The 12,430-nt window shown below is 33.1% G+C and overlaps 1 protein-coding gene across 5 annotated transcripts in view; it reads left to right on the top strand.

Moving 5' to 3' along the window:
- The window catches only part of LOC149769859 (uncharacterized), an 11,364-nt gene extending 1,019 nt beyond the window's left edge, over positions 1–10,345 (top strand). For 2 of the 5 annotated variants that reach the window (XM_089949728.1, XM_089949727.1), the window contains exons 3-7: positions 727–1,053; positions 1,699–2,007; positions 3,869–3,958; positions 4,346–4,441; positions 5,271–6,313. In XM_089949728.1, the coding sequence (XP_089805854.1) occupies positions 727–1,053; positions 1,699–2,007; positions 3,869–3,958; positions 4,346–4,441; positions 5,271–5,389 (941 nt within the window). In that variant the 3' untranslated portion in view covers positions 5,390–6,313. Of the gene's footprint in view, positions 1–726; positions 1,054–1,698; positions 2,008–3,868; positions 3,959–4,345; positions 4,442–5,270; positions 6,314–9,142 lie in introns of those variants that run through there. The other 3 variants (XM_089949730.1, XM_089949731.1, XM_089949729.1) reach the window with 3 other exon arrangements.
- The last annotated feature ends 2,085 nt before the right edge of the window (positions 10,346–12,430 follow it).

The following is a 12,430-nucleotide window of genomic DNA, read 5'->3' as shown; positions in this document are numbered from 1 at the left end:
TAGTGATGTCTAGCACTGGAGCATCATGCCGAAGACATCTAGCCTGATGTTCCACCTATGCCGACCAGTTCTAACACTAACCTCTTAATGTTAAGCGCCTAGTGAGGCAGCTGTTATTACCATCTTTGGTATGACTCGGCCGGGGATTGAGCCCACAACCTCCCGGATCACGCCGGACGCTCTAACCGATGAGCCACCGGAGCAGTTTAAATATGAAGTAAAGAAGTAAATAAATACATAAGTGAATCAGCAGGGAGAATTCAAAATAAGCTGACCTGGCATTTTTCACACCTTAGAATATGATTGTACAGAATAGATATTTCACGAAACGTGCATTATGATATTTAATTCGATATGTTTATCTTTCCATAAACATGGACGCATAATTATGTAAGCAAAGGCTAAATGAAATCATTGTAGTTTTACAACACGGTCTTACGTACAAATTACCTCATACCTCAGTTGTTTAGATGCTCCGGAAACGAATCAGACCTTCTTGGAAACAAAGAGATACATTTGTATAAATGCTAAATGTAATATATGTAGACTTGAGTTGAGGGACATTCTAGCAGATAATACAGATCAGTCAATATCGATGAAATCATTAATATAAATTGTATTCTAAAGCACTGGAACTTAAGGATTATATCAGTTTATATTATCAAGAATGAATAGAAGTGCCATTATTCAATTTAAGGCATATTGCAGCCTGAGATTCTTTTGCAGATTGGGAACCGAAGACACACAGTCGAGGAGAAAATGTAACTATACACATTGATCAACTTGAAATAAATCGAACGAATGTTCTAGAAATAACCTTCTCTGGTTATACCAGTAAACTACATCACACAAATGTGATGACGTATAAAAAAATAAAGAATCAAACTGACAATATATCTATTAACATAAATTATACTGGCCGAATACAGGCGATCGAAGGGAACAAAGGTTGTCTCAGTTTTCGTCTATTAAATGTCAGTTTTACGGACAGTGGAAATTATACAGTCATCGAGAATTCTCTGGAAAAAGGAAAAACAAGTATTCTTGTTTCACGTAAGTTAATTTAGAATCTCGCATGCAAACTCGTCACATCCACGCGCCAAAACAGTTGAAAAGTTATGCATATTCTGATTATAACTAGCTAGAGGGTATGGTTCAGGAAGATTATGAGTAGGATTATGTTGCATGGTTGTTTGCTATTTCTCTTCATTTAATGTTCAAACGATCTTAATTGTCTAGTCTTGTCAACTTGCTCATTGTATGCACTTGCAGTTAGTATCCAACAATTACGTGTCCTATATTTAAATTAAATGCATGTTCTGTTGTTTTCTGGCTCTCGTCATCTGATTTATTAGTTACTGATTTGGGTAGTTATGCAAATAAATAATACTTTCGTTTTCCATTGAAATCATCTATATTTAATCTATGCAATTTCGAATTAGCTTTCATACATACTAAAACTTTTTGTCAAATGAATATTATATTTTGTGCAGTTGTGTTTATAAGTGCCTGGTAAGAGTTGCTTAATTTATTTCGAACTTTATGTTGTGAAATAAACATATTATATGTTTAAAAGCAGCCCTATTGTATAGCAATTTGATAATTATTCAGTCAGTCATTACAGAGGGATAATGGTAAGATTCAGAGTAGATAATGTATACAGGTTTTGACAAATTATTGAATTTGTATATTTTGTAGGCCATCGACTACTTGGACAAAACAATGAACCCATGATCCTTTCTTTCACTTGTAATATGACGACTGTAACTTCAATAAAAATTGAAATGATGATAAATAGACTACATTTTTTGGTTTTAAAATATGATATGATAAGCGAAAACTATACAGAGGTTGGAAGCCTGTATATGGATCGAATAGAAGGCTGTGTATTAACTGGAAGCAAGTTCTCGTTCACCATTCGAAACGTAACATTGACAGACATGGGCATGTATGTTGCCTGGGGCGACATAGAGATCCTGATGGATTCCGTTTTTGTGGAGTTTGAAGGTAAATATTACCTCCCAATTGAAGCAATGATATATACTGTCTGATGGAGGAACTGTACCTATTATATAATTTACTAGGTAAATTATTCACCAGAATTAAGGTTGTAAAACTACCAAGTGAAAATGTCCTATGGTCTTAGCAGAAGGACGTGTTTAAGTTATAGTTATCTCCCCGAATAAGAAAAGGATTCTAGTGTTAATTCTTTTCGCGGCATGCAACGATTTAGTATACTGTTACATATAGCGCATTCTTTGCAGGTGACGCCTGGTTGACTGAGTCAGCTTAAACCAATAACATGATTTCTATATGTGTTGCATTGGGACATAACGACGAAACTCATAATATGTTTTATCAGTAATTGTAATAAATGATTTTGCAAACTTATATTTTCAATAATCGATTGGAAATCGAAACCAAGGCAGGACATTATAGTATCATTTATCGTTGATTTCAGAAACCTTTCTCAGTAGTTTCTCGTATAAAACGAGATAGGAGTATGCAAAACGATCATGTTTCTTTTGCTAAAATTATTTTGGCTAGCCATGATAAACTCTCTTTTTCTCCCCCTCAATCTCTCTCTCTCTGCCGGTATGTCTCTCTCTCATCGGTCCTTGCTCGCGATTATCAGATGGCACTTGGAAACAAAAACGGTCTGTAATTTACCATATAGTGTTCTAAATTTGCCTTTTGACTCATGCTTGTGTTGATACATATGAACACATTTATTGTTCCTAAATTACACAAATGTATCCGGCTTATACCTAAACACAATTAATTTATTGCATTATATCTTTTTCATTTTGTATTTTTGTTTGCACATATATTTTCTCCAGAAATCATACCATCTTTTATGAAAAGAAATACGATAACTAATTTATAACCGTTTAGTACAACAAAAATAATCATGCGAGTTTGCAATTATTTGCACCAGTCTTCATATGATTGTGTCTGGTACTGTATCGAGTAATATGTGCTCATTCTCCGATCATTTCGAATGAAATACGATAAATGAAACATTGATTATACTCAGGTTTGTGTGCACCATTGCATCTAATTGATTAACTTTATGTATGGACCCCGACTATCAGCTTGGTATTTGATATTTTGTATCCATTACCACTGAGTATAATTAAGAGTCTCTTCAGTCATTTTAACAAAACCAACATGATGTTCACAATTAGACTACCCACAGGTTATCTTCTTATTCAGTTTGCTTTATTATGTTCGACCATATATGTTTAATGAATACGGGAAATAAAGAATGACTTAATCTCAGTAAATTGTTGCATCATGAGGACATGATTTAGAACATATCGACCAAGAATATACTCATTCCTTTTCGTTTAATGATTTTATCTTAGTATCATTTACAATATATCAATTTATCTACAACAAATGGATCTTTGATTTAGAACATCTAAATTAGTTGCAAAAAGAAGTAAATACTTGTTTAGTAGTTTCGTTTCTGTAATGACTTAAACCAAATAACAAATGCAGTATGAAGCAATAGTTAATGTGAAATTAAATGTTATTAATATACAGGATATATCTTTATAGTTTTATTTGCACAATAAAAAACAATTTTAATTTTATCGTCGACATATGTTCTGCATTCTTGGTAATACTATTAAATGAATAACATGTTTGCCTTGTGGTTCAATGAATTCAGTGGACTATATTGTTCCGTACCTATACTAACCTAAAGTGTGTTGAAAGATGAACTGATATTGAAACTTTGAAAAGAAAATAAGAAATATTATCAACACGTCTTTGTACCAAAGAAAATGTGATAATATTCTGAGCTAAGAATATTAAATAGTTAATCTGAAAAGAACATATTATTGTATGTCCTTTTTAATAGAAAACAACACCACATCAAGCCCAGAAGTTACAGATAGATATGTCGTCTCATCTTTCACCCCTAAAATCTTGAGCTCTGAGGCAGAACATTGTAAGTAGTTTAAGAAAAATATAAAATAAAGATCTTGATTCATTCATTAAGTTATGATTTTCATAAAAATACATAAAATTCCAGTCATGTTCAAAGTTATGAAACTAATACGGACAGTAAGTTTATTTTTATATGCATTCATTCTTTTCATATTATACTGTAAGGCTTTGCATCCAAATGCAGACATTATTTGTGATTTGTAATGTATAGACTGGACAAAAATGAATATTAATTGTCTCTACTAATATAATTTATTTTAAGAATACATTCTATATGTTACATATTAATCTGTCATTGTTTTTTGGTATATCGATGACATATTTGTATAAATATGTCTTATCCATTTCTATTACTCTGTAACACAAGAAAGCATCTATTCCATTACAGATATCTTAGAATGGATTTTCGTCTCTGCAGTGGTGGTCTTACTTGTGTCGGCTGGCTTGTTAGCGAAAGCTTTACAGATGCTTCAAGGAAAGAAAAGTAAGAACAAATAGTCCTATAACCAGATTATGAACCATTTTCCTTGTACTATATTATTATAAGAGAGAATCGATGAAATCCATTTCAATGTGAAAATATGTTTATAAACCTATAGCGATAATATTCGTCATATTGTGTGAAGCACTATGATGGACTGAATATAAATGAATAACTATTCGCCAATAAACAGCAATGGTAAATTTGAGCACATTCTTCTCACCAGAAATAAACAATTGCTGCCTACCAAATCTTGTTTGGGCTCAATTTTAGCCGCAATAATTGCCTTCACGAAGCCGATGCGCTAACTATAGTGCCACAACTTCTTCCAGGCGTATTGTGGGATAAATGTTGAGAATTACAATTGATGGACTAGTTTCATTAGAATTAGTAAATATTACCGCTTTTAACATAGACAAATATAATATATTAAAATAAAGAACTACATAACAAAAAAACAAAACATTGATGACATATTTATATAAGTAGCGTTGGGCTGGATCACTTGAACAAACTTGCGAATTATATATTTATATTTAACATTAATTATCACGCTAAATAAATATGTTTATATATCTCTTCATGTATGATAATTAGCAGGTTGAATATATGTATATCGCAACAACATAACAGCAACACACAATTTGCATAATCAACAGTGTAGCCGACTGGTCGGTTGTTCAGCTAGAACTCTCAGCCGTTGAAAAATGGTAGTATGGTGTAAACATTACTTGACCACTAAGAAACTGCGTTTATAAAACTTTGAGGGGTATTTTGTTGATCAATGTAAATATATGCTACTAAACAACGTCTTGTCGTTCGTCATTTTTAGTACCAAAGACTACGAGTAATCATCTGACACAAAGAAAGGGAAGAAAAAACACCGCCAACAGTTCTCGTTACAGGTTCAAAAACACAGAGATAAGACATACAATTGACGGAAATACTTAATATGCTCTGGCTGATCTCACGCCTGTGCAAAGCCAGGTCAATGTCACACTAAAAGGGAAACATCCTTGCAAACGAAGGATAGATTCTGCAAAGTCAACTATAATCAAAGTTCTGATGCATCCCGTGTTACCATTACCATGTGAAACACTTCAGTCAGAACCTGCGTTTGAATATGATCATTTGCATCAATATGACGAAGTGGAAAACAAATGACAGGCTGACATGCCACACCCCTCTACGAACTTAAGTACGAATCAGACCGAAATACTTACGGAACAATAATATAAACTCTCCAGCGTACGACAGTTCGAGAGGAGTTTCGTTAGGAGTATCGTCTTTGAAGATGGTTACGATTCCCTTTAGATAAACATAGTTAAGCTTCATAAAAAGAAAAAAGGACAGACATAAAGGTGACAGTGCTCAATATAGATAGGTTCATTTCTATCTCCAAAGCAATGAAAACAAAATTGATTATTATGCAGTTTGTAGTTTATTAGTGTCGTTAAAACATTGTCTTACAGCTAAAATCCATTCAGGTCGTTCTCAAATTACCTACGTTTGTGCATTTAGTATCCAGTGATAAGTACATTCATACCAAAGTAGAGTAAACGACTTTTCGTCATTTTCATCTCATTTAAAAGTTACAGTGAAGCATAATATGTTGAAGACAGGTGACAAATATATGCGTAGCATTATGAATATTATATATATATATATATATATATATATATATATATATATATATATATATATATATATATATATATATATATATATATACATAGACAGAGCGAAGCAAAGGAAAGCGGGAGTGATTCGTATACAGTAATAAATGTTATAGTTTTCCGAGGTTCCTTTTAAATTCATGTTTTATGTTGCATCGGAATATAGTGTATTATTCAATAAATGAATACAATTTATCAGCATCGTGGTTTTTACTTATTGTCGAAGATGTAAATGTACCCTATTTTGGTGGTTCAGAAATATTATATCTGCCTCTCTCTCTCTCTTTCTGTCTCTATCTCTCATTCTCTCTTTTTCTGTCTCTCTTTCTCTCCCTCTCCCTCTCTCTCTGTCTCTGTCTCTGTCTCTCTCTAGGTCTGTCTCTCTCTCTATCTCTCTCTCTCTTTCTCTCTCTCTCTCTCTCTCTCTCTCTCTCTCTCTCTCTCTCTCTCTCTCTCTCTCGTGGAGACGATTCGAAGCTATCGGCCGTTCAAGAAATCCAGTTTGCAATCAGTTCAAACCTCACTGGAAATAAAGACATCATGGATTTCTAAAAATATTGGAATTGTTGCAAAATTGTAGAATGAATGTTCTTTGTGTTGCATCTGTATATAGCCTGTGAACATTATGCAATTCTAGCTGCTGCAGTTACATATTACCATAGTGTTTTGATATTCAATAGTTTTAAAGCCAGCCATTATAAAGCTAGGAATATGAGGATTTCATTATGTATATCATGTCAAAGAAAAATAATTTCATGAGAAGTGACGCTGTGTGCGACACTTACTTTACCAACAGCTTAGAATATTTGGGTGGAGACGGGCGGTGATGTTTGAAGAGGTATAGAAAGTAATAAACATAGTCAAGGCAGTGTACAGGATTTGCTCGCACATGATGACAATAACTCAGGATCTTTTAGGTATCTTTGCAGTTGTTTGTCAAACCTGTCCAGCGTACTACAAGTTTTGACGAAATATGAAAATTGGTGTATGCTAGTGAATGTCGAGATAATAATGCCTTGCATACAAGTAGTTCAACTACTACCTTTGTCTGACTAATATACTTCCGTATGCTAGAAATTGTAGCAGCATTTTCTTAAATACGTACTAAGTTTAATCCAAGTTAGAAAAGTAACTGTAGAATCATCAAGCCTAATAGTTCTTTCTACCAGATAAAGAATTACAGAAATAAATTATCCAAAATCAGCTAATTGCAATAAATGTATGATATATAAATAAATGCACGGATGCGTTACGAACTAAAATAATTACTTATGACATAAACGTTATAACATGTAATCTAGTTCTGTCAGATTTGTTGATTGGTTTCTTTTGTATGATGTATACAAGAAAAGCTTAATACAATATATAAGCCAGTAGAGGAATTAGGTTTAGAACTTTGCCAACCATTCCTTATTACAGAGTCCTTACGCAGTAGGATAATAGTAATTTAACATTGTAGCATTGGGAAAAGGATAACAGATTGTTTTAAAACTTAATTTCCAATAATACAAAAAACAATCTTTATATTAGAACTAGTAGTATCTTAGTTTATGCTTCTGAATTTAGTGACAAATGCATGGTGCTAATTGTATTTAAAAATCCAGAAAACAAACAATTCGTTTTTCTTTTGAGAAATGTGTATGTTTAAATTCCAACACTCAACATAATAGGAAAGGTTTATAAAGATTCACAATATTGTATGATTGTGCCAACACAGCATGATTAATATTATACGAGTATATTTGTTTGAGGAGCCATTGTACGGCAATTGCTTCCCACAACCTTTGATTCTGTGAAGACTGGAATTCGCTATGCTTCATTTTCCGTTGCTGCTACGTATGGTTACATTACTTGCATTGATTGCATCATTATGTGGAGAAAAAAAAAAACATAATTTAATGACATTATCAACAGTCATACATTATAAGCAAATCCCAATGGGTAGACGGGGACTATCAGTTTTAAACAACGTTTAATGGCTCTAAATGAACAATGTACAGTATTATATCAGATTCTTAAGTGTAAAATATAGAAACTTGATGTCGAAATGTTTTGAAGATCGACTGTTTTCATGTTCAGGCTGAAGTTGAATATGTTTCTTTTTTTAAATTGGGTGGCCATAGCAAGACGGCATTACGTCCAACATTACGAAATGTTGTATGTATTTAAATCATATTTTGTACAAAATTAACATATAGTCCACTCATTAAGGCTATCGACACTGGGGATGCAATGTATGGACTAATAGGACTTTGGCAGCAAAATCACGTATACCATCCTTTACCCCAATATCATGAGTCAACAAATCATGCTCCTATTGATGAATGTAAAAGAAAGAGAGACAGTAAGAGTGAACGAGATACAGTAAGATTTGCATTGTAACATTATATACAGAAATGACATTGTTTGAAAAAGTTATAAAACTTAGAATATTTGTATTTAAATCAATACCATGAATCCTGAAATATACAGGGAGGAGAATCACCAGAAGAAAGGAAGGAAATACTGAATAAGTATCCTACTAATTTAAGAAGACACATTGAGAAAATGCATGTCCTTCTATTGGCAATATAACTATTTTTCTTCTTGACTTATGGCAGGGATGTTAATGAGACAAAATATATTGACGTGAACAACTCGTCTATCATTTTCTCGTTTTTTATGTTCACTGTTGCTAATGCGTGTAACGGAGTACCTAGTCTCTCAAACTCTGGAGTAGAAAATATTAAGTATTGAAAGACAAATAAATCTTAATGGAGTTCAATATATTTCCCACAATACAATACAATTTAGTACATCAATAAAAGGCGCATTATGCTCAGTGCAACAAAACCTTAAGACACGTAACTTTGTTCATGCTCTTCAAACATTTTAATTTGAAAGAGGATTCAAAGTCAGAATGTGTTTGTATTATTTATGATAGAATGAATATGTATTCTACCTACTAATAACAACAGTGTTGTTTAACATATGATATGTTATAATAAGATAGTTGTTATTTTGGTACAAACCTGGTATTTCTTGACAGATTTGATTAGCTTCATCACATGAAGAAACTCGGAATACTACAACGGATACCATTGCAAATATGAAAACAAGGGAAGACGATACTGTTGCTGATTCCTTCTCCAGGTATTCAATTGTAAACAGGCAATCACCATCAAGAGCTGACTTGTCTATGTGCGATCGTCAACCAAGCAAGACATAATTAGATTCTTTTTACAGACTACAGCCTAAAAATGAATTCAACTTTCCCATCCGTTGCAGTGACTTGAACCGCGAAAGTAAATTTCATTAGCATCTATCGAAGACGTTTCATTTTTATCTCGACATACTACAACATACTTTAAATTGCTAAACACTTTATAATTAAATTGCAAATTCTCTACCATCTAACACCTTTCGACACTTTGATTATTGCACGTGCCAGCATACCCAATCATGGACATGAACTATTGCAGGGCAACATGAAGCTATTGTTCGGGATTTCAACCGGTTACATTTCTTTGAGTACTACCAAATTCATGAACAAGTGTTTTCTTAAAACATATTTCCTGGAGATAGAGAACTGAAACATCTTTGAAATGGTTGTTTTTCTGGATTATATACGGTATACGATGGGATTTTTTAGCATCATTTTCAATTTTTACTCTTTATACATTCTTTAATTTGTTTGTTTTCTCAGCAAACAGACTTTCTAAGTGTGTTGAAACTTTTAATTATGACTTTGCTGGAAATGGTTTGGTAATTTCATCTGCCAAGAAAAGAAGACATCCGAGAGGCCACTCATGTGGAGCCTTATATGGATGTCCGATGACTGACTCCAGCATGCGACAGTTGAGGACGAGTTCCGTTATAACTAGTATTTGATGACGGATACGATACCCTTCCGATACTCGTAGTTTTATCTTCATGGAACGAGAAAAGGAAGGACAGACACATCGCAATGTTCTAAACAGCTTAGTTTATTTATCTCTGCAAAATATGTCAAGCTAAATTGATTAGCATACACTTTGTAGTTTATTGCTATTTTTAAAGCATCGTCTTACTAGTAAAATCCACTCAGATTATCCTCACATTATTCAGTTTCCTGTAATCGGTTTCCAGTGACATTTACATTAATACCAGCAAAGAGTAAACTGCATTCCTTTCCTAAGTCATTTGGATCTATATTAAACGTTACAGTGCTGCACAAGACTTAGATGCAAGCATGTACATGCTATTATCAATGTGGAAGAAAACATTTTGCTGATCAGATATATATATATATATATATATATATATATATATATATATATATATATATATATATATATATACAGGGAGAGAGATAGTGAGAGAGAAAGAGGGAGAGACAGAAAAACAGACAGACAGAAGATATATATTCCTTTACAATAATACACACTGTTATAATTGTCCATGTTTTACTTTTTAATTTCGTAATGAAATCCATCTCTTTGTCTCTGTTTCTCTCTCTGTATGTCTGTCTGTCTGTCCCTCTCTCTGTCTCTCTGTCTGTCTGTCTCTCTCTCTCTCTCTCTCTCTCTCTCTCTCTCTCTCTCATACACACACACACACTGATACAATTTAATGTTACCGGCCATTCAAGAAATGCAGAGTCAATAATTTTGCACCCTCTCGGAAGGAAAAAGATCTTGAATTCCTTAAAGTGTTCCAAATTGTAGATTGAAAGCTATAAACCTATTTATGGAGCTTCCAGGAATTATTCAGAAAAGATAACACTAAATCATAACGTTTCCGGAATCTTGGCACTTTCGGTCAAACCTTCGCACCGAATTTAAAGTTTTGACAAAAGTTGAAAATTGATGTATGCTAATGGATTTCGAAATATTATTGCTTGAGGTAAAGGATTTGAATCAGAAAGATTTTGTGTTGTGTAGTACACACTGTCATGCTAGTAGCTATTAAGAGCTGCAACCTCTCGATCGTCAACGCTAAATACTCTTCTCAAATATGATGAGATACGACTCAGAAGTGACTGGATTCGAACAGATCTTATAATAATGAATGTTGTTAAAAACATTCTGTTTTGTATTGCTCCTCATAGAATGCACGATGATGTCAACTCTTTATATGTATATTATGTTTATAAAACTCTAGATTTATTATTGACAGAAGATGTTGAATTAAAGAAATCTGGAAGAAAGATAAAGAACAAACTTTGTATAAACGTTTTAAAGATATGCAACCTAAAACTTAGCCCCTGACACTAATTACTATGGGAACAGGTATTGGACCTCAAGTATATTGTTCTTATGGCAATGGCACCATACTACTTTCTGGAAGAAGCATAATAAGACGTGTTTATGCTTGTAGCATGCGATGACAGCAGGTTTCGTTTGAATTTGACAATTGTCTATATTTAAGATAGAATGTGCTTGCGAATTGCATTACCATTTTCAAATATTTTTGTAATAGAAAGTATATATGTAGCCAAGGTAGAAGAGACAACATAAAGGTGATGACGTTTGATTTATAACCTATGCACCACTGTCAGATGGGAGATATTTGAGCAATAAAATGCACCTATCCTCAAGTACGAATAAACTGATGATTCGTAAAGTAAACTTTCCTGTTTAAATCGTTGATGTGAGAAATGGTTATGTATAGACTTTATAAACCTTGGTATGGATGCCAATAGTGTAAGAACAGTATATATTGGATCTTGAATCCTTCGAAAAGTATCATGGTTAGACAGAGGCATGCACTCACTTGAAATATGTTGCGAAGTAAGTAGTGCAACACAGGATTTATATTATATTCAGTAAGAAATGTTTACCAGATTACAGATTAATCCTTTAAATAAGTCGAGGATTTACAGCGGTGAAACTTTAAAAGGGTCCTAATATCTACATTTCTATAAAGTTTCATATTAATAATTGTTGGTAATATCTTTGTATTGTGTTCAGATTTTTCGTCATTTCACTTGTTGACAATAAGGGTCATGAACGTGCCTTACATTTGTACTTGCGGACAGTGTACTTGAATTTTAAACAACGTTCATTTTTTTCTGTTTTCTTATTTTTGTATTTGACAAATGAACTTTTCTGAGTTGAAAACTGAGCTAGCGAGTTGTAATGCTTTGTTTGTTTGACAATTAATACCTCAAATAATGATCTTTATAATCTACTACGTTGTCACTGAGAAGAAGAATGAAACGACTTAAATAATTATTTACACGTATACCACAAAGTACGTGTAGCTTGTTGACAGCATTCAATTAATGTCACAAGAAGGTCCATTCTCCCGACTTCAAGCGAAAAAGTAATGAAGATTTGTTTTTGCTAAATAACCT

This window comes from Sinohyriopsis cumingii, unplaced genomic scaffold (genome assembly GCF_028554795.1).
Source record: "Sinohyriopsis cumingii isolate HCF-2022 unplaced genomic scaffold, ASM2855479v2 utg003142l, whole genome shotgun sequence".
NCBI lineage: Eukaryota > Metazoa > Mollusca > Bivalvia > Unionida > Unionidae > Sinohyriopsis > Sinohyriopsis cumingii.
The sequence above is the reverse complement of the archived record's forward strand: the minus strand, read 5'-3'. Positions and strand labels throughout refer to the sequence as shown.